The sequence below is a fragment of the Pseudopodoces humilis genome, chromosome 3 (genome assembly GCF_049639895.1).
Source record: "Pseudopodoces humilis isolate 2021_Gansu_Grassland_sample_001 chromosome 3, ASM4963989v1, whole genome shotgun sequence".
Lineage (NCBI taxonomy): Eukaryota > Metazoa > Chordata > Aves > Passeriformes > Paridae > Pseudopodoces > Pseudopodoces humilis.
In genome coordinates, this window is record NC_142202.1 from 45,333,996 (window position 1) to 45,356,126 (window position 22,131).

Consider the following 22,131-nt stretch of genomic DNA (forward strand, 5'->3'; position numbering starts at 1 on the left):
CCTAACAAATAAATTGCTAAAAAATTAGTAATATTTTCATTTCCTCTTTCAGGCAAAGAGCAGATCTTGCTTCAGAAGGATTATGAGTCTGCCTCTCTGACAGAAGTCCGTGCCATGTTAAGGAAACATGAAGCTTTTGAGAGCGATTTGGCTGCTCACCAGGACAGGGTGGAACAGATCGCTGCCATTGCCCAGGAGCTGAAGTATGTTCCATTTAAAGGCTTGCAGCTGCTGACATTTAACTTTGCGATAAACTCTTTCCAATGAATTTGATAGTGTCATAGGTACCAACGTAGGAATTCCAGACATAGCTTCATAAGTATATTATCTGAGCTGGTCACTGAGACCTTTCCCTCATCTCCCCCTTACCCCCAACCAAATATAGATATTCAACTGACCAAAATTATTTGAATAGAAACATTTTCAGCTTGACTTCACAGTAATATTTTAGCATTAGCTCTACCCATGAGTCCGTTGTGGGTTGATGGGAATCCTGGAGGTGTTTATTTCTCAGTTCATATGGCCTGCTGTGAGGTACAGGCTATGAGTTGTTTAACTTAGAAAATAATTTCATTTACACAAATTACAGATCAAGTATCTTCACAATTATATAGGTTCTTTCAAAAGGCTTCACATCCCTTTATTATCTCTATAATAGTGGGTAGTGCACTGACTTCCTGCAGATTTAGTTGTGTCTAATATGCTTATTTTCACAATCTCTTGATATTATATTTGGAAGCACCACGGTCTCCATTTTACAGAAGGGACAGTGGAAACGAAATAAATTGCTCTCAGATTCCTGCCCTTGGCTTCAGCTCTCCAAGTTTCAATTTCTCACCTTGAACAGGCAGATCACTTACTGCTCAGAAAGGAAATCTTAGAAACATGCCCTTTTTTCACTTTGTGAAGGACCATGACTCACAAACAGCTCCATATTCATTAACGATCAAAAATCAGACACTTGTCTAAAATTTTAGTTCATATCTGACAGCAGCAGCACTTACAGTAACTGTGTAATTCAAATGGATTTAAATGAAAATCCCATCTTTGAGATTATTTAAAGGAAGAAAAATTAAGCACAGTGGGCAGAGTAAGTACTGTGTTTTGGTTAATGTGAAAGAAATCTGAAAAAAACCTACGGAGAACAGAGATTGCCCTAAATATGTGAGATTATGTAACACTTTCTGCCGTGCTTTGATCCCTCTTATGGATTTATTTCATAGAATGGCTTGAGTTGGAAGGGATGTTAATGAGCATTTATTTCCAAGACCCCTACCATGGACAGGGACATCTTTCACTAGATCTCATTGCTCAAAGCCCCATCCAGCCTTGCCTTGAACACCTCCAGGGATGTGGCATCCACAGCTTCTCTGGGAAACCTGTTCCAGTGCCTCCCCACCCCCACAGTAAAGAATTTCTGCCTAATATCCAGTCCAAACCTGCCCTCTTGCTGTTTAACACCATTCCCCCTTGTCCTCGTTAAAAGTACCTCTCCAGCTCTCCTGTAAGTTCCCTTCAGGTGCTGGAAGGCTGCTATAAGGTCTCCCCAAAACCTCCTTATCTACAGGCTGGACAGCCCCAACTCTCTCAGCCTGTCTTCTTAGGACAGATGCTCCACCCCTCTGATCATCTTTTTTGTCCCTTCTCTGGACCCACTCCAACAAGTCCATGTCTTCTCTGGGGGCCCCAGTGCTGGATGTAGTGTTCCAGGTGGGGTGTCACCAGAGCAGAGCAGAAGGACAGAATCCCCCCCTTCCCCTGCTGCCCACACTGCTTTGGATGCAGCCCAGGACACGTTTGGTTTCTGGGCTGGGAGTGCCCGTGGCTGGGTCATATTTAGCTTCTTGTCAACCAGCATCCCCAGGTCCTTCCTCCCAGGGCTGCCCTCAATCCGTTCTCTACCCAACCTGCATTTGTGCTTGGAATTACCCCAAGATTTGTTTCTCTTTATGCTAAAGAAAGATTCTGTAACACCTAATCATTGGTAATTCAGCTTCAGCTTTATGAATTATGAGAAACTTTGGGAATGTAGTATACATAGCACAGCATCTGCTTACCAGTGTTTTGAACCCTCTGTCCTTTACCTCTGGTGACGCCAGTGAACACTGTATCCTGTCTATTTTGGGATTGTCTCTTCTCAGTTGTTTCAGTAATTTGCTGCGTGAAGTTAAACAAGTTATTTGTGGCCTGGGCTGCAAAGGTGCTGAAAGCTGATTGCATTTAGAGATGCTCTAATTTGACTTCTCTACATCTCCATAGAATGGTGCTCTCAGTGCCTGATTTTTCACTGTGACCCTGTAACTCAATGGGAACACTGAATGAAAGGTCATAGGAGTCAGGTTTTATCACTAGCTGCAAGCAAATGGGCAGCTTCTATTTAAATACTGATTTTAATTATTTATACATCATTCCTCACACAATAAAATGATGAAGGAAAATGCTAATTTCTTTCTTAATCCATATTTTTAAAGAAGGATTAATGTCTGAATGCTAAGAAATGTGCATTGGCATCTGATACAAAGCCTTTTCAAGTCAATGTGGGTATTTCTTGATTTTTGTTTGGTTGCTGGGTTGGTTGTTTTTTCCCTCATCACTGATTAATTTCCTTACAGAAACTATCATTATCTGTGTCTAAATTCCCAGTTGGTACACCTACCTTCATGTTTTGTTTTAGTCAATCTCTTGGTTGCCTGATGTTGCAATTTCAAAGGAAAACTATTGCTGTATGACCTTGAACTGTACTAGTTACAGTTTCCTGTCCTGGTATTTTCTGCTACAGCTCAGTCCACTGTGTGCTTAAGGTTAAAGTTGCTACAAGCCTGTTGATTGATGCTATTTAGATAGAGGATTTACGTGCGTATGCAAACAGGTGATTCCAGCTATAAGATTGTTGTGTTCCCAGCCTGTGTAGATTTAGATATTCCTTGGCAAAGAGGCATGACAGGGCTTGGATAGGGCTTTATACAAAGCTGAAGGGGCACAGCATTTCTAAAATGAGATTTGCCAATTATGACATAGCAAATGCTCATTTGAGTGAGCTGTACTATAAAAACCCCATATTAATTTATGATATTATGTGTTCATTTCAATCATCAAGACAAATTTTTTGGGATCTAGTTTCTTGTATATCCATCACTTTTAGTTTATAGCGACTGATTTTCAGCCAAGCAGACCATTATCTGTAAGACTGATTTGAGAGGCATTTTGGTTCTGGAGACCTGGGCTCAAATTGTGCTTACGTGCATAGTTAACATGAGCCTTGTTCTGAAGCACTGCTAAAAGACGTTGCTCAGCAGGTTATTTTTGTGGCACTATCACTGTTCCCAAAATGAGCTCACTCTTAAGTGCTTCTCTGGATCAGGTCAAAATTTGGCTGAATTTTAAATTTTTGACAGATAAGATTGAGTTATTTGGAAGATCAATAATGGTAACTGAATGATTATTAAATTCCAAAGACTGTAGGTTTCAAATGGCCAAACAAATAGAATGACTGTAACACATGAGAAGCAGTACTTCACACACTGCAAATCAAAAAGTTTTACAAAATTTAAATCTTGTCTCTTCAATGTTGAGAAAGATACAAAAATTAATAGGACAGGGAATGTAAGCCTGTGTTTTATTTCCAAGTAATTAATCTTTGATGAGTTATTACTTCCTCCGCTCCTGCTTTGATTAAAAAATTGTTCTTTGATACCTATAATACACTTATTAAACAGTAAACAACAGCAGGCCCAGAAAGGTAGTGGAGCTACGCTGTTTAATGCCCCTCGGTAAACCAACTTAGGATATAGTTAGTTAGCACCATGGGTGCCCTTTTTAAAAATTGTTTTGATATTATTCCCCTACCTATTTGTCCACAGCACAGATCCCTGGAAGGAACAGGATAGTAGAGATCTTACAGGGAATGACTGAATCTCCCTGGCAGAGCTTGTGGAAGAAGGTGGTGTATCACCTTCCAGGACTTTGACCACAGCTGGTACAATCAGTCCCACACTTTCATGGAAGGACTCCTGCCTTTACCCTTAATCGACAAAAGGAGATAAGTGATCCATTGAAGCAAAAATAATGTTTGCTCACTCAGGAACATAATCTAATAAACTTAATATGCTATAATGAAAAAAACCCCAACTTTCAGCCAAAAAGTCATGACGGCAAAATCAATCTCAGCCTGTTTCATCCAAGACTCTATGCTCCTGACTTAAAATTTCTTAGCAGATAGTGGCTTCTGTTGTATCCCTTGAAGGCTAATGAAAATGCTCCTGACTTAATATTTCTTAGCAGATAGTGGTTTCTGTTGTATCCCTTGAAGGCTAATGAAAACGTTTCCAAAGAACGAAGTGAGTTTTCCAGTTAAGGAGCCCTTGTACAGTATGACTCACTGGCAGTTTTCTCCTTAAATATGAGAGTTTACTTTCAGAATTTTAGGTTGTTTTTGTTATTTTTAAAAATTGTTTGGAGGATTGGATTAGAGAATACCAGCGCAAACTTGACAAGTCCATGGGCTCTGATGGGCTGCGTCCATGAGTGCTAAAAGATTGTTGGATACCATAGTGAGGCTGCTCATAATGATCTTTGAAAGGCCATGGCAGTCGGGAGAGGTGCCTGAGGACTGGAAGAAAGCAAATGTCACCCCAGTCTTCAGCAAATGCAAGAAAGAAGACTCAGGGAGCTACCAGTCTGTAGCTCCAGCCTCATCTCAATCCCTGGCAAGGTGATGGAGCATCTGATTCTGGAGGCCATCTCTAGCCACAGGGAAGACAGGAAGGTGATCAGAAGTAGTCAGGTAAATGACACTTGACCAACCTGGTTGCCTTCTACAATGAGTAAACTACCTGGATTGAAGAGAGAAAATGAGTGGGTTTTACCTCTCTTGACTTTAGTGAGGCTTTCAACCCTGTCTCACAACATCCTCATAGGCCAGGTCAGGAAGTGTGGGCTGGATGGGTAGACAGTGAGGTGGATTCATAACTGGTTGAATGGCAGATCCCAGAGGGCTGTACCCAGTGGCACATGTCAAGATGGAGGCCTGTCACTTGTGGTGTCCCCCAAGGTCCAGCTCTGGGCCCAATGTTGTTCACCTTGTGCACCTGGAGAAGAGTAACCCCTGCACCAGGACAGGCTGGGGCTGAGCTGCTGGAACGCAGCTCTGTGGAGAAGAACTTGGGGGTCCTGGTGGACAACAACTGTCCAAGAGCCAGCAGTGTGTCCTTGTAGCCAAGAAGGCAAATGGCCTTGAGAAGAGATGACTGAGAAGGGACCCCATCAATGTCTATCAGTATCTAAAGGGAGGGTGCTGAGAGGATGGAGCCAGGCTCTTCTCAGTGTGGCTGAGCAATAGGACAAGAGGCAACAGGCAGAAACTGATGCATAGAAGTTCCACCCGAATATGAGGAAGAACTACTTTACTGAGCACTGGAACAGATTGTCCAGAGAGGTTGTGGAATTTCCCTCACTGGAGATGTTCAAGAACCACTGCCCTCAGTCCTGTGCCAGGTGCTCTAGGCTGACCCTGCCTGAGTAGGGAGGCTGGACCAGATGACCCCCTGCGGTCCCTTCCAGCCTGACCTATTCTGTGATTTTGTAATTCTGTGATTCTGTAATGGTATTTTTCTTAACCTGTTTCACCATTCTTCACTTTCAACAGTCAGTTGATTGCGCACATCTGAAGCTTCTTTTAAACACAATCCTTTTCATACTTCTCAGGTTTATCCCAAACCAGATTACTCTGACTGGGCTCAGAAGAGCATGAACACTACCCCTGGCCTACAGAGCTTCTGGCTTCTGGCCTCTGGCTTCACAGAGGAAAGCTGCCTCTGTTCTCATTTTGTCCTCTGTGATTCTCTATATTACTGGCAGTGTGATCTGTTCATTCCTCTTGCCAATTGCCTAGAGAATAATGCTCAAAAAAAAAAAAAAGGGGGGGGGAACAAATTCTATCTGCGTTTGCTGTCTTGATCAAGCCTCAAAGTAAACCTTAGATTCATATTGCCATGTGTCAGGCATTTACAGTCTCTGCAATGTTTAGTACTGGGCAGAGTGTTCTCAAGGTGAAGCCAAGAGCTAAATTCAATAGATGGCGATGCACCAATAAAAGTGAGTTTCCAAGGTGTCAAACACATGTATTATGGATGACTATTATTTGCCACTGAGATCGAAAGTTCAGTTTGAAGCAGAGTCAGAGCAGAATCTCAGGACAGAGACTTAAAAATTTATTCCAGTCATGGGCAGAATAGTAAGTTGCTTCCTGTCAGGATATTAGGCTATTAAGCAGGTGAAAAAGCAATGGTAACAGCTATTGTTTGTGAATGCACTCATTCATGCTGGTGACATATGTGGGTCTGGAAATCCCTGTTCTCTGAATCAGACAGTTCTGGGGTGTAGATCTGTGAGGAATTCCTGGAGAGGAAGATGAGAATTGTCCTCTGCACCCCAGATCTCAGAAGCCCCTAGTAGTATTGCTAGTTTTGTGAGAGATGCTTTGAATGCAACCTGATGTGTGTTTCTCAGTTAAATAATTTCAAAGCATATAAGGAAAGGATCACTAGGCTATTTAAAAAAAACCTGGGTATTTCAGGCCAATTAATTTAAAAGGTACCAATCTTTGCAAACTTGATAAGGACTGAAGCAGTCTGGCCATCAAATTGCTTGTGTCACGGGAATAGCTAAGATAAAAATGCTTGGACATCTTAATTGTCTTTCATACCTGGATGCCACTTGATTTTTCTCAGAACAGAGGAGATTGATCCTGCTCCTGTGCTGTGCTTCTTGAAATGCTGAATGCCTAAACACAATGTGTATACTGCAACACTTGCTTACCTTAGGAGAAATATTGCAAAAAAGAGGAGAAGAATTGTTGAGGGTCAGTGGAAGTGTGGACTGCTTCTGTCTTTCAAAAAGTCACACAGTTTTGTCTTTGCTCTTTCTTAGTGAACTGGATTATCATGATGCTGCAAGTGTCAATGATAGATGTCAGAAGATATGTGACCAATGGGACAGTCTGGGAACACTCACTCAGAAAAGGAGAGAGGCACTGGAGGTAAACCATATAATAAGGATCAGCAGCTCAGCTGAGGAAGGGAGAGGGAAATGAACCATTTATTTCAGATATGGAAAAGGTGCCATTGAGCATCCACTTTGGAGCCCAAACAGCAAAACCCCCTTTCCTCAGATCTCCATTTCATTTTGGTGTAGTTACTTTTGCAAATGAATTACTCAGACTAGACTTGACAGTACTGAGGTGCCACGGACAGTTCTACAGCAGCCAGAAATGGCACGTGGTTTGTGGCACCCCTCTGTGGGAATCTGATGTCCAGCAAGGCTAAAAGAAGCTATTGGTTAGTTACCTTTTCATACTAGTCTGAGTTTGTAGTCTTGCATATTTTTCTCTTCAGCAGTAGGTTAATTTTTGGTTGTGAGTATTTCAAAGCACAGAGATACTTTGCAAAGCCGTGTTCTTTTGGAGAAGAAAAAGTCACACACGTAAATGCCAAGTTGGGAAATGTGTAATTCTTCCTTTCTGTACTTAAATTACTAAATCAAAATTAACAGATTTTAATTCATTTGCAGATAGATTCCAATAACAAAAATATTGAAAATATATAAAAAAAATGCTTAAAATATCAATATTGTAACTTCAAATGCATACACCCACCCCTTTCAATGTGCTGGATATGAAAGTAAGTTTACTGCAATTAGTCCTATTGCCTTGAGTTAGAATCCTTAAAGCAGGTGGTGAAATCAATCAATGCAATCAAATGCTTTTGATGAGATGAAGCATGACTTTGTATATGGGTGGGTATGTGTGTGGAGCTAGATCTTGCCCTAATAACAAAAGAATGCACTTTTCCCAACCTGTACAGAGGACAGAGAAATTGCTCGAAACAATTGATCAGCTTCACCTGGAGTTTGCCAAAAGAGCTGCTCCTTTCAACAACTGGATGGAAGGTGCTATGGAAGACCTACAGGACATGTTTATTGTTCATAGCATAGAGGAAATTCAGGTAATTGTATTATTTCCTGTATCTACACCCAGTAGCCAGCATGTCTGAGAGCCTGTGAGAGAAGCTGTGCTTATTTACAGCAGATCTTCCAGATGCTGGAAGAAATGTTAGAGTTCTCATGCTTTCTCCCCATGTTTCTGATTTTAGAGTTTAATCTCAGCACACGATCAATTTAAAGCTACTTTGCCAGAGGCAGATGGTGAACGACAGGCCATACTGTCAATCCAGAATGAAGTTGAAAAAGTCATCCAGAGTTACAGCATGAGAATAAGTGCAACCAATCCTTACAGCACTGTTACAGTTGAAGAGATTCGTAGCAAGTGGGAAAAGGTAATGTATGCTAAATTGCTAAATACAAAAAGGACATTGTAACACATTATTCCAGATTAGAATTACTGAGAATATTCAGAGAACTTTACATCAAATCTCTAAATTATTCTAGATCATCAGATGCCAGAATGAATTTCTACAGTACCTTATGCTCTCCCTTATGTTTGCCAGGCTCCCTTTACAATATCCCTTGCTCCTGTCATGCAATATTACCTGTGTCCTCTTTGACTTTCTGCCAGGGCAAGAGAATCATGTGTTGAGGTTAGTGCAGAGCTGGTGCCTGGCCAGGGGTGCTTTTAAAAGAACAGAAAATGATTGTACTCTTTCTCTTAGTATAAAGAGTAAATTTTCTGTTTCCTCTACCCAGAAGCTGCTTTTCAAAAATGTTGTATAAAATCAGCATCTTTGGGACCATTACTGGTTCTGTCCAATTAGAATAAAATTGCCATTAGCAACTGAAAAGTACTGGGAAAGGATTAAAGAGAGGCTCCTAGAGCAATCACACCAATTTTGTTTCATTAGGAACTAAGATAAAATGCTGCAGGTAAATGATTGTGTAAAATGTAGAATTACAAAAACTTAGATGGACAAGAACACACCCTCAATGGGTAATAAAAATTAAGCAGTAAGGACTAAGGTTAGAATCTCTCTGGGCAATTCAGAGGGGTAAGCCAAACAAAAGCATTTGCAATGAATTAGAGATCTCCAGATGTATATGACAGACAGAACATGTCTAATGTTATCCTGTTCTAATGGAGGTGTAAATGAAATGTTTTACACTGTCTTAGAACAATTACTTAGAGATTGAAAAATTACCTTCATTTTTCAAAAGAAAAACTGCTCTAAGAGCAGTTAAAGTGAAATAATTGTCTTGAACTTGAATTCAGCCAGAGGTGAGAATTTCTTCTCTCTGCATGTCAGTCTCTCTGGTCAGGCTGCCTAAGACCATGTTACAAATTTCTTACATTAGCACAGAATTTGTAAATAAAATAGTGATCATTCTGGCTTGTTCTTCTGATACCGACCTTCAGACCAATAATGAAAATTAGTAGCTGCAGACTTACTTTTTCCATTTGTTTTTAAACTATTTTGTGAATAGTGCCTACTCACCTTTAGTGCCTTCCCACTGTAACAGGTGAAGCAGCTGGTGCCTCAGAGGGATCAATCCTTGCAGGAGGAATTAGCCCGCCAGCACGCCAACGAGCGCCTGCGCCGCCAGTTTGCTGCTCAGGCCAATGTCATTGGGCCATGGATCCAGACCAAGATGGAGGTGAGTGTCAGATCCTCATGCAGAAGCTGATGAACAAAGGGACTTAAAATTTTTTTATCTCTATATACAGGGCAACAGCAGTCAGTGACAGTTCGCCAGCTGTTTGATCCTAAACTATTTAGCGCGTGTTAAAATTGTTCTTAAAACTGTGGAACTTTGTACAAGTGGTACCTTGATGGTGATCAGGAGATTCAGCTTTGAAAAATGAATCGCTGAACAATTACTGTTTAGATTCTGCTTTTTGTAGAAAAGATACCAGGTTCACTGGGGTATCTATACTAATTCCAGGTATAAATGTGATACATTTCTTTTGAAATGTGTTTTCTACAGTAAAATTTCTCATGTCCACTGTATGAAGGTTTTATTACTATTTTTAGTATAAAAATACAACATATTTATGTGAACATTGATTAAATTAGCACATCTGAAGCTTAAATTCTGTGGGACTGGGGATGTCTTATTTTTTCTTTTGACAGGAAATTGCCCGCAGTTCTATTGAAATGACAGGGCCTTTGGAGGACCAGATGAATCAGCTGAAGCAATATGAGCACAATATCATTAATTATAAACACAATATTGACAAACTGGAAGGAGACCACCAGCTTATACAAGAAGCCCTGGTGTTTGACAACAAGCATACCAACTACACCATGGAGGTAGCCATTTACTCCCTTCTGTATTTATTATTTTATTCTGTCCTCTTGTGTCATGTAACTACACTCTCTGATTTAAGGGGATTTCCACAGAAGATGGAATTTGGCAGACTTTGTGACAATTCCATAAAACTTGTTTTATTTTAATTTATTTTCACTTTTTAGTGAAGAAGTACCCATTTAGAAACCAGGTTTGTATTTTTCTGAAGGCCATTTTTATTTTTAGTGATCCTTGGTCATAATACAGAGTTAGTGGTATGGAAAAATATTGCATAAATATTTAGAGCTTATTTTTTTCTTATTGTACTTTTTATACACTTAAAAGAATATATTTGCTTCTGTAGTAAGCTAGTATTTTCTCTCTCACAGCACATCCGTGTTGGATGGGAGCTCCTGCTTACCACCATTGCTCGAACTATCAATGAGGTTGAGACTCAGATCCTCACAAGAGATGCCAAGGGTATCACCCAGGAACAAATGAATGACTTCAGAGCATCATTCAATCACTTTGACAGGGTACAGTACTCCTGCTTTTTCTCAACTAGCAATATTTATTCTTCCCTAAAGCAAGTTTCTTAGCATTCCAAAAATAAAAAAAACCTGCAAATGCACTAGCAATGGGCTCTTTTTAAAAGAGGAAAAAAAGATCAGTTAAGAATAATTTATAGCCTTATAAAATCATAGGATGGCTTGGGTTGGAAGGGACTTTAAAGATCATCTAGGTCCACTCTCCTCACCTTGGGGAGGGATGCCATCATCTAGATGGCATCAACACTAGATCAGGTTGTCCAGGGCACCCCACAGCCTAGTAGCATTGTGCACATAAATTAAAGATTAATTTTTGCTTTTTAAATGTAGTGACGAATTATAGCTCTGCTAATATGGTTCAGTATTTGTTCAGATAATAGAACTGCATAAATCTGCGTGTTTTAGAAAATAACATGAGCCTTTATTTTAAGATAGTACAGCATGTTCTAAGTACTTGAAGTTCTAAGTACTTGAGTTTCCATCTCATTAAATATAGCTCTAATCTGTATCACAGAGGTTTTTGTCCCCTTTCAATCACAACTTGTCTCACTAGAAATGTATTTATAGGGAATATAGTTGGGACACTTACAGCTGTCCAGGAATAGCCTTTATTTTTCTGGCTGTATGTGAGAAATTAGAAGCTGTTACGTTTTTTAGTAATCTAAATATGGATGAATAAAAATTAGGTAGGAAAACACTGCTGTGAAGAAACTTAACTCACTTCTGTGAGTTATGCAGTATTCATGGACAGAGTGTTATAATGATTAACAGACATGATAGCAAAATACATGCAGGTGGGGATCTGACATTTGCAGAACAATTTGGAGAAAAATATGAACATGACTTAGTTCTGATGGCTCTGTGCTCACATGAACCCACCTTTAAAACCAAGTTCACAGTTCAAATACTGAAAAAACTTACCATAATGCAGCCCAAGTCTGTTGAGTCAGCTCCTTTAAAGAATTTCAGGGTACAGCAAAATGCCCCTTTCTTTTCACCAACATCCCGTTTGTCCAGCTCTACTCAAATTGGTTGCCCATACCTGCACTTGCATTTGATATGGACTGGATGCTGATTGTCACAGTTTACTAAACCTTCTTTAGAATACCTCTTTAGGAAGAAGACCAGAACTGTCAAACCTCTGCTTGTTGAAGGAACATGCAAGCATAGGGAGATTTAGCTACACAGAACTAGGAATGGATTCTTTTTTGTATTTTCTAAGGAAGCAGAAGATAACATCACAAAAGCAGAGATAGATTTCCTGGGGTGGAAGAAAATAGTATGCCAAATGGCTTTCCCAATGCACTGGAGCAGATAATTGAGTAATTAGAGCTATTAAAAGCAAAGTACCAGGCCTGGATAAATTACATGCCTTTGAGAGACCTCTCTAAGGGAAACCGAGGTCTTTGCACAAAGATTTGACAGCTCCCTAAAGATAAGAAAGCAAAGTGACTGAATCCAAGTATATTTTACACTGGATGGCCATTTCTAGCATCCCTGTACCTTTGTAGTTCAAAGGTGAGTTCTCTGGCCTGCTCACAGCGAGGCTGGCTCAGTGGATGAGGGGAAATCACAGTCAGCTCTTGGTGCCTCAGGCTGCCTGAAGGGAGAAGCTAAATCTTACACCAACCAACCCTACTGCTAGGGATTTTTAGGCTTTGCAGATGCAGTAAGACATGGAAATAGCGAAGCACAAAACAGAGCAAGGCCTTAGGAAAGGTTGTATGACCTGGAAAAAGGTGGTTGTGACACACAGCCACTAGCACACTGGAGATGGGCTACAACAATAATGTCTAACACAAAACTGCTTCCCAGCTCCTAGATTCTTACCTGTCTCTGGCTTTCTCTTTCCTCAGGCTATAATGGGTCATGGCTTTAGGCCGTGTCCCTTCTGCCCTGGCTCCTGTTGCAGGAAGCCTGAATGGCCAGAAGGTCAGAAGCGGGAGGACACAGATATCTCATCTATCATACATCTCATCTGTTTCTCTGGTCTCAACAAACTGGGGCTGATCTGCAAGTTTAGTTGCAGACCTTGGCTTTTCCCATGACAGATATAATCCAATGACTTAAAAAAAGAGGTCTGAAAGGATCATGTAAGGAAAGGACCATCTTACAAATACTCTCTTTAGTGTAGCCCACCCCTCAGAATCAGACATGGGAAACTGGTCTAGGTGGGCTTTTGCACTGACAGTGTGTAACAATTATTTTCTCTGTAGCATAATGCAAGTTAAAGAAAGGAGGAAGGTAAGATCAAAAACCACTCAACCATCAAGCTTTATGCAGGGAACAGATAGCTGAAACACTGATAAAAGAGAGGGATTAAATTACACTTGCTTAATGGACAGATGCAAATCAATCTACACAGGCTAGAAGAGGACTTTGAACAAACATGTTGGAGAAAGCCAGGCTTGTTTTTCATTTTTTCTATGAAAACTGAAATTTTTCTAAGAAAATAGAATTTCTATTTTCAAATTTTTCCTGTGTCCTTGCACACTTGAATATTTAGTGTTGGTGAATGAAGGAAACTCAGAGTGCCTCGGAGCTACTTCAGTGTACATAAAATAATGAAGACTTTGTTCATGTTTAGATAGAGAAGGCAGTAATGGATTCTTTTATGGTTTTGATTTCCTTAAATAGAAATTAAGATAAAACTGGATTATCTGAACATAAGCACTACCATGAAAAATGCTGTCTTCTTCATGTCAGATGGAATTAACAATATATGTGAAAATTTTGTAGTACTTAGCAGTATTTCTGAATGCCTGATATAGTTTAAAAATACATTTGAAGGATTGGACTGCTGTTCACCATGATGAATAGCCATAGAGGATCCCAAAAATTAATACTGTCACTGACAAGGAGGCTTTAAATATCTAAGTACAACAGAATAATTTATGCATGATATAGCTCTGATTTGTGTGGCATTTCTCCCATTTAAGACATTTCTTAATGTCTGACAGTGTGTGTTGAAGATGTCAGCAAAGTACTAATATACTGAATAGCTCCCTTCCCCCTTTTAAAGTATGCATTTTGGTATACATAAATCTAACAACTCTTTTTAGGGTGCTTCTAGAAACAACTGCCTTTGCTTATGAATCTGAGAAAGAAACCCCTATCTTCCTCTCTGGGAAGAATATATTAAAAAAATTCTCACAGTGCATGTGAGAATTACAAGGGCAGGAAGAGTCGTGCTCCTTTCAGTGCATCCCCAGCAGAGATGTGCTGGCACAGATAGCTTTGCAAGTCATCCTGGAAGAGATAAGTGGCAAACACGCTCTCCTCTCATGGCTCATGGGTTAACCCACTTGGCTCCTGTGTTCCCATCAGGCATGTACACATGCTGGTGCCCCAGGGGTTATTCCTAGGGTGCTGATGCTTACCCTACTGCCTTACTCCTTGCTAGAGATTGTGCCTGAAGGCACAGTCTAGTTGTAGTTATAAATATAAATCTTTAGCAATGCTGCTATATTTCCTTCCTTAGTGTGACTGCATGGAGAAAAAAAAGAGAAAGTGGGACACAATGTCTGAATCACAGAAACAGTTTAGAAGTGTTCAAAATGGTGCATAGCTGAATTATGGTATGCAGCCAAGTCAGTATACCACACAGGTTGTCAGTCACTGGTTTTGACATCTCTTTCTGCAGGGATTCCTTTTTCAGATTCAGTATATTTAGTAAATTCTAAATAAGACTGCAAAGTATGTGATGAAATATCTACAGCTGCTCTGCCTGTACTATCTTAATGGCTGCTAATACATTCTACTATTGATTTTTCTGCAAACTACAAATTTCAAGTAGGAGCTCTGCATGCAGAAAAATAGCATCATGCCACCCTATATTTTGCTAACAGAAAAACAACAGCTCCCTATTAAAGTAGTCATATGTTCAGGCTTATGCAGGTCGATTCGCATTCAGGAAAATTAAGGACATATTTAAGAATGGATTAGTTTGACTCAGAAGTTCACTTGTTTTATAAGGTCACATATAAATCACAAGGAGAAGGGAAAAGATTTCTAATGAAACATGAAGGAGATTTTAGTGTTTTTCTTTGTATTGGCAGGAAAATATGAACAAGGCAAAGTTACTTATATGCATTAAAAGATTACTTTCAGCTCTTAATGTTGGCCTGCAAACAATAAAAATAAATATCAAGAACCATTTTCAAATGAGAAAGCCTTCATGTGGGTTTGATCTATGCCTTAATTGCAAAATGCCATTAAATTCCATGAAACTCTGATGTACTGCAAAGATGCTTTTTAGGGCAACATATGATGAAGATCTGACAATTTCACTACAAGAATGTGAAAACCTGCTATAGCACTTGGCACTACTACTTGGCCCCTCACTAGGGAGTCCCACTTAACCATATGACTGTTCTGAGCTGCAGCACAACCACTGCACTTCCCTCCTAAAGCAAACGGCATCTTGGAGGATGTGCCAGCCCCTCACTCCTGTCTGTCCTTCACTGCTTCAGCTCCTGCTGCTGCGTGGCTGTGCCTGGTTGGGGAGCTCCTGCATGCACTGCCCACCCACCCCACCTCCTCCATGGAGTGGGGTGATAGCTGATGATCCTCCACTAACAGCTGCTAAAGGAGATGGAGGGGCAGGATTTGACTCTTAAATCTCATTTTTATATAATTTTGTTTGCAGTCACACAGAAGTATCCTCAGCTTTAGAAATGAGGTAAAATTAATAACTTCACCCCTGGTGGGACCTGCCATAGCCTGTCTCCAGGATAGGTTTTGAAAGTTTCAAAGCCTAGATTAACATTTTGAGAATGATAAAATAAGCCATTTTGAACGCTTTATAGAAGGAATCATCATATAAAATGGAAATATTAAAGGATAAAAACTTTAGTGTGATTATGGCTTTTAATAAAATGCTGCTCCAGATTTGTAACTTTGCTTTTTTTCTCTTCTTTGACTTCTCACTGTTATTTTTCATCTTTCCTTTATGGCGCTGGTGGATATCGATGAAGAGGCAGTCAATAACAGCATGACATTTTAAAAATGCATGGTGTTAACTTACTAAAGCACCACTTCATCCTATTAATATATTAAATAAGCCCAGTGCATTTGTGAAAACTTGCATAATTTTACCTATGCATAGCTATATAGAAATTTTCAGAAATAAATTATTCATCTAGCAAGCAAATATGTAGCAGACAGAAAACCTTGGATCTTCTCCAAACTGTCTGTAAAATAAATAAGGGTAATAATTGTTCATCTTGGAATATCTCTTTAATTGTATTTATGTTAACTCACTCTAAAGTACCCCTCTGATAGGACACATTTTGTATGAACAGGAAGAACAAGACAAGTCAGTCTGTTTTTAAGAAGTTAGTGTGAATTCCTTCACCTGCAAAATAGAAAGAGATACTGGTTCAAAACAATGTTCCAGTTTGATGTGGTGTTGCTAGGAACCATTTAACCTGGAATTCAATGGTGCTTTTTTAGTCGGTTTTCAAAGCAAAACCTGACTCAATATACTGTTAAAGAAGACAGATAACTGAAAAGAAGTTGTCAATTATAAATTTATTTTGTACTTATCTCTTTTGAGAAATGCATACTATATTAAGTTGTATTACCAGATCAAGAATGAAATAACAGTAATTGAGTGGGGAAAGCATGTTTTGCCTGGATTCAGTGATATTTTTATTGCCTCTCACATAAGCTGCATGACAACAGAAAAGGAAGCAAATGGCAGCTCATAGAATGAAATCTGCCTTGTCAGCAAAGATGTTTTAAAGAAAAAGAGATGTAAGGAAGCAGAGTTTTAACTCTGTAGTTGAAGTGAGGACCCTCTTTTACTAAGAAAAAGTCTAAAGCATGAAACTGCAAAAACTGTATACTTTTTAGGCAATTCATTGCAAATGTTGACATTACATTTCCATGAAATTCTGGAAGAATGTGGTTATTAATTTGCAAACAGAATCTTCTTTACTAACCAACTAACCTGATCTGTGACCTTTCTTTCCTTTCCCCTTCCCAAATGCATGACCTGTGATGGGATGCTAGGACGAATCTGACAATCTACAGTCTGATGAATTTAAAGCCTGCCTCATCAGTCTAGGACAGGTTGGAAATGACTTGCAGGTAGAGGAAACTGAAATAATTCTGTTTTCAGATGTAACAATAGCCAAAAAGATTGCATGTTTAAAACTCCAGTCTGTTGGTCATAATGCTTTGAAAAGATCCTGCCTCTGGGAAGACAACTGGTTTAGATGGACTGTCAGCATCACTTTGAGCTGTATTTTCCTTTACATTTATCAAAGATTTTTCAGTTTATTTTACTTGGTTTGAGATACTTTATTTGGACACTGCTAGATACCCAGGAGGGCTCCTATCCTTCTTGCAATCAGACTTTTGTCAATTTTCCTTTCCTCAGACTCAATACAAGTTCTCTTATGCTCTCTCCTAATACAGGATGACACATTTCTCTCCAAGCCACTGCAATCTATCATAGCACAGAGGAAACGTTTATTTTCCTTCTTACTTTCATGCCAATTAATGTTTACTCAGCTTTGAGTCTAGAATGTTGTAGATATGTTATTGGCTGTAAAATGAGCAACCTCATTTCATACAAGGTCTTCAACTGATCTCCTTCTAAGTTTTGCATCCTTTAAGCCTGTATGCACATCTCTGCTGTAGTCAGGATCTTGACAGCCGGCAGTGATAGAAAGAAAATCCCTGTACTAATTTCCCATATATCAGCAGACTGCTCTCATAATGTATTTACTTTAGCCTTGGAATGAAGTAGTTCACTGTTTTTCACTTTTAGCTGCTAGAGATTCCATGCAGAACATTTCAAAGGCATTTCATATCAGGGAGGCAGCTTGAACATCTGCAGAGTTTGACTAGTTTAGTAACAAACTTTTCTCCTTGCTCTTCTCTTTGTCTTCTCTGGTTGTGTTCTCTGTATTCTTGTCTCATTCATCTCCTCCCTTATCTCTCCCCTGACCTTTCCTGATGTTACTTTTTTGTGGTGAAAATGTCTCTTTCCTGTGCGTAATATGTTAGTTACTTCTTCCTCTTTTAAAACTGATGATGATTCTGGTGACCTGATGGGGCAACATCAATGAATACTGTTCACGCACTGGATCCAATATGCCAATGGTCCAAACTTGTCATCTCTCTGGAAATTACCTTGGATTCTTCAAACCCTACCTTCTATATTCCTTACATTGTTTTGGTCAATAGAGGAAGAATGGATTGATGGACCATGATGATTTCAGAGCTTGCTTAATTTCAATGGGTTATGATTTGGTACGAATTTTAAGAAAAAATGTCAACTGATTCTGCTCACAGCTAAAACATTAACCACAGCAATACTAAAGCTTATCTAAATAGAGAGGATACTAATGTCATTTACACTAGAGATTTCTTTGCTTTTGCTTTGTTTTCAAATGATTAAAAGGGAAGTTAAAAATAAATCAAGACACTTGAAAACCATATTCTATGGTGTACTGCATTGCTCTTTGAATTAAGGAAACTTTAAAAGTTGAAATTAACTTTTATTAAGCTAACGTTTTTGTAAATTTCTCCTTTTCTACCTGCATGATGAAGAATGAGTTTGATACTGTTTAATTTTCATAAACTTGCCTTGGGGGTTGCATTTTCTTTGCTTCAATTATTTATTCTAAGAATTTCCTCCAATATTCACCTTTTAAATGGAAAAGAAAGAGATTATCCTTAGTCAAGGTGTCCTGTATTTGGCATGAAATTTTCAGAATTGTTTCCCTTCTTAGTTCTGTGAATCTGTTGTTGGTCTATTGTTTCACTTCCCTACATGGTACCTAAATTACAGTGGTTTAAGATGAGATGGAAAATGAAGTGTTAAATTAGAATAAGTTAAACAGGCATTGTGGGAGGGTGGGAGGGAGAGAAGATGGCAACAGTTAATTGAAAGGTACATATTTTATGTATTTAGAATAAAGGATACACCTTCCAAAAGCACAGTCATTTTTACAGAAATGGGGTGGGCATTTAAGGTACAGATTTCATCATCTTTGATGCTGATGCTCCTGTGTCAGGAAGATGCTTTATAAGCTCTGTAACTGTAAGTGGTTCTGACTGGTTCATCAGAGGCTTGGGCTGCTGGAGACTGGTATTATGGTGACCATTTTCTTTGTTTTGGATTTTGTGAAAGGGTGAAGCTGAGTTTGCCCGAATCATGTCTCTGGTTGACCCCAATGGGCAAGGAACTGTCACTTTCCAGTCCTTCATTGACTTCATGACCAGAGAAACGGCAGACACAGACACGGCTGAGCAAGTGATAGCTTCCTTCAGAATCCTGGCTTCAGATAAGGTCAGTCACCGTGATGCTGCTGTAAGGATTCAATCGCCCTCCTGTTTAACCCTTCTTGTTACAATCCCTTCAGTAACAGTGAAGCTTTGTTTGCAGTTTGTCAGACTTTCACAGAAAGCATGCGCCTTTTCTTCTTTGTTTGGAGCCAAGACTCTTACCTGAAATGAGTGCAGAATACAGGGCTTGGTCTGTGTATCCTCATATCACAGAGAGCCAACATAAAATTAGGCATCTTAGACAAGACTTAGATGGTTGGTCTGTATAATGGATATATTGTACATCAGGTTATTTCCACACAACAGCCTTAATTAGTGGGGAACTCATCCTGCCTTTCATGCTGTTGTCTGGATGTTTCAGTGCAGAGTATGGCCCTCTGGAACATAGCCTAGATCAGGAGCACAAGACTACACCTGATTGCGATCCATGTTGTGACTGGACAGCTCACTCAATAGAGCGATGCAATGCGGTGTATCCATATCCTAGCAGAAGCAGCAGGAGGAGGCCTCCTCTAGTTACTGGGTTTGTAGAGGAAGCTCCTGAATTTGGCATACTTTTGTCCCCACTGCCAGATGCACTTGTGACAGAGTGGTGTTTTAAGATGCAAGGGAGTATAATGGCAACACAAGAGCGTCTGGGGGAGTCAGGGCCATAAACAGTGCTGCCACAAAACCAATCTTTTGCTGTGGAGAAAGAAGAGATCACAGCAATACAGGTCTATTTGCCCAAGCTTGCTCGATTGATTTTCCTCATTCTAGCTGCTTGTATCGATTTTGTGATCTCAGTTAATGTGGACCACATTTTAAATTCCAGACATGTCCTCAGTAGCAATTCATGTGGAAGATGGTCTCAGGAAAAAGCTGTTTTCATTAGAGTGCTATTTTAAGCAATGTCAAGTCTGTTAACAGAGGGTATCCCTCATGTCATAAATGCAAACCATTAAGAACAATAGTGCATCTTTCTTTACACAGATTTAGAACCTTGAAACTAATGGGAACTACCTGCATCTGTCCTGTCACTGCAGAAGGGGCAGTAGTGCACTGCAGAGGTGCTGACTATCCAGGGATAAGCTGTATCTGTAGCAGTCTGCCCATGGCTGCACAGTGCTTGGTAGCTAACGTACACAGTCACATACCCTGAGACTGCATTTTGACCTAATCAGTTTGTTGGTGAAATTGTCCCCTTCAACTCATAATTTGTGATGGAATTTACTGAGGAAAATATTTGGTCTCAGAAAAATAGGCAAGATGTCCAAATTTATTAGTCACAGCCAGAGAAAATAAATACATTTTGTGTTTTTGAAGAACACATGCTGAATTTGTCAATCCTTTTCCCCTTCCCAGCCTTATATCCTGGCAGATGAGTTGCGTCGAGAGCTGCCTCCTGAGCAGGCTCAGTACTGCATCAAGAGAATGCCTCCGTACACCGGCCCGGGCTCTGTTCCTGGGGCTCTGGATTACACCTCTTTTTCATCAGCACTGTATGGAGAGAGCGACCTCTGATTCAGTAATTGGCTGTATTCGTGGTAGACACTAAAAATACCCACCTTATTGCCCAGATTGCTTCTCAAAAGCTTTGACAAGCTGATTTAAAAACAAGTTTTACAAATACAGTAGGTACTGTCAGTGTAAAGTGCTAGTAACTGAAGTAACCGGCGTATATTAAAGTGTGCAGCACGCTAGATACCTGCCTTGTTGGTTTTAGGTTGTCTGTCCTATGCAATACTAGAAAATATATTAAAAATACTGCAAGATATTAACTTTGGAAATGTACATTCAGAAAACAGAATGTAAAATCTAAAAACTTGAAACTCGCAAAATATTTCTCCATTTTCGAAACGTTTCAATGCCATATGCGCTTCTTTTACGATGTTCATGAAACTACATTAGATGCCATGCTTTTTTTCTTTCATAGAGCAATATTACTTTCCTCTCATGATTTCTGATTTTGTATGCTTCTATTGGTGGAATTTAATAAAATACTAAAATGCAGATTTTCAGGGAAGAAATACAACAACCACGTAAAGTACTTAATTACAAAAATAATCCAGAATGCTATGCTTTTGTCACAAAGAGTTGTAATATAAGGGGGAAAAGCTGATTAAAGTGCAGTTTTAGAGTTCTGTAAGCAGTTCTTTTCTTTTAGGCCTTTTACAGCTGAGGGAATACAACTTTTATAATCAGAAATAACAAGGAAGCTAATTTCATGTGAACTATTTTGTTATGAAACCCTCATTCTTGTCTATGTTGGACAGTCTTTGTTTCTCAATATAACAATGCATTATTGTATGTATTAAGGGGGCAGCATTCATCTCTATCCTGCATAAAGCAAACTCCCATCTGAGCAAATGTAGTATGGTCGTCTTGCAGCTTTAACTGTTCAGTGCTCAAAATTCAGTTTGTCTTGACTTGTGCTGCGTTGCAGGCAGTTCTGTCTGTACCCTGCTCCTGTGCGCTAGACGTTTACTGTTTCTTTCCATCTTGAGAAATGACAGAGAATAAAAGCAGTAACTTTTTTACTTGAATCCTACCGACACTGAGGAAATGCCATGTAATCAAACAAAACCATTTACAAATGGTGAAGTGAGCTGTGCAGCCCAGTGCTATTAAAGCAACGATGTGCCTATTAAATAAAGTCTGCTTTTCAAAACCTTATGAGACTCTGTGGTGGGCAATTAACCTAATGGCTCCCTCTAGGAACTGGAAACATTTCTGAACATCAAAGGAGTTTTCAGAAGCTAAAAATTCAAAGTCTGTCACACATTTCAGTACATTGTGTCTTCATGAACAACAGTCTCTGTATGCTGGAGGGACAGGTCTGGTTTCATGAAGAAAGATGGAGCTCAGAGTGAGTTGGAGAGTTTCCATTTAGGTCACCTGAGCACAGATGTCCACAGCTTGTTAGACTCCAAGCTTAGACTGATTTCAGTGGGACTTAGGCACTACTGCTTTTGAGGACATTGTCCTTAACTTTTCTGTATGTCACTTTTTCCACCTGTGCAAAAAAGCAGATGTTAAGTATGCAGTAGTGCTTTCACTGGCCATTGTT

General features: G+C 39.6%; 1 protein-coding gene across 1 annotated transcript in view; it reads left to right on the forward strand.

The window, feature by feature from the left end:
- The window catches only part of ACTN2 (actinin alpha 2), a 67,553-nt gene extending 45,816 nt beyond the window's left edge, over window positions 1–21,737 (forward strand). The window contains exons 12-21 of the mRNA XM_005518514.3: window positions 53–203; window positions 6,928–7,036; window positions 7,860–8,000; window positions 8,148–8,330; window positions 9,466–9,600; window positions 10,077–10,256; window positions 10,623–10,769; window positions 17,979–18,044; window positions 18,928–19,086; window positions 20,427–21,737. Of these exons, the coding sequence (XP_005518571.1) occupies window positions 53–203; window positions 6,928–7,036; window positions 7,860–8,000; window positions 8,148–8,330; window positions 9,466–9,600; window positions 10,077–10,256; window positions 10,623–10,769; window positions 17,979–18,044; window positions 18,928–19,086; window positions 20,427–20,585 (1,430 nt within the window). The 3' untranslated portion in view covers window positions 20,586–21,737. The remainder of the gene's footprint in view (window positions 1–52; window positions 204–6,927; window positions 7,037–7,859; window positions 8,001–8,147; window positions 8,331–9,465; window positions 9,601–10,076; window positions 10,257–10,622; window positions 10,770–17,978; window positions 18,045–18,927; window positions 19,087–20,426) is intronic.
- Window positions 21,738–22,131: the final 394 nt, after the last annotated feature.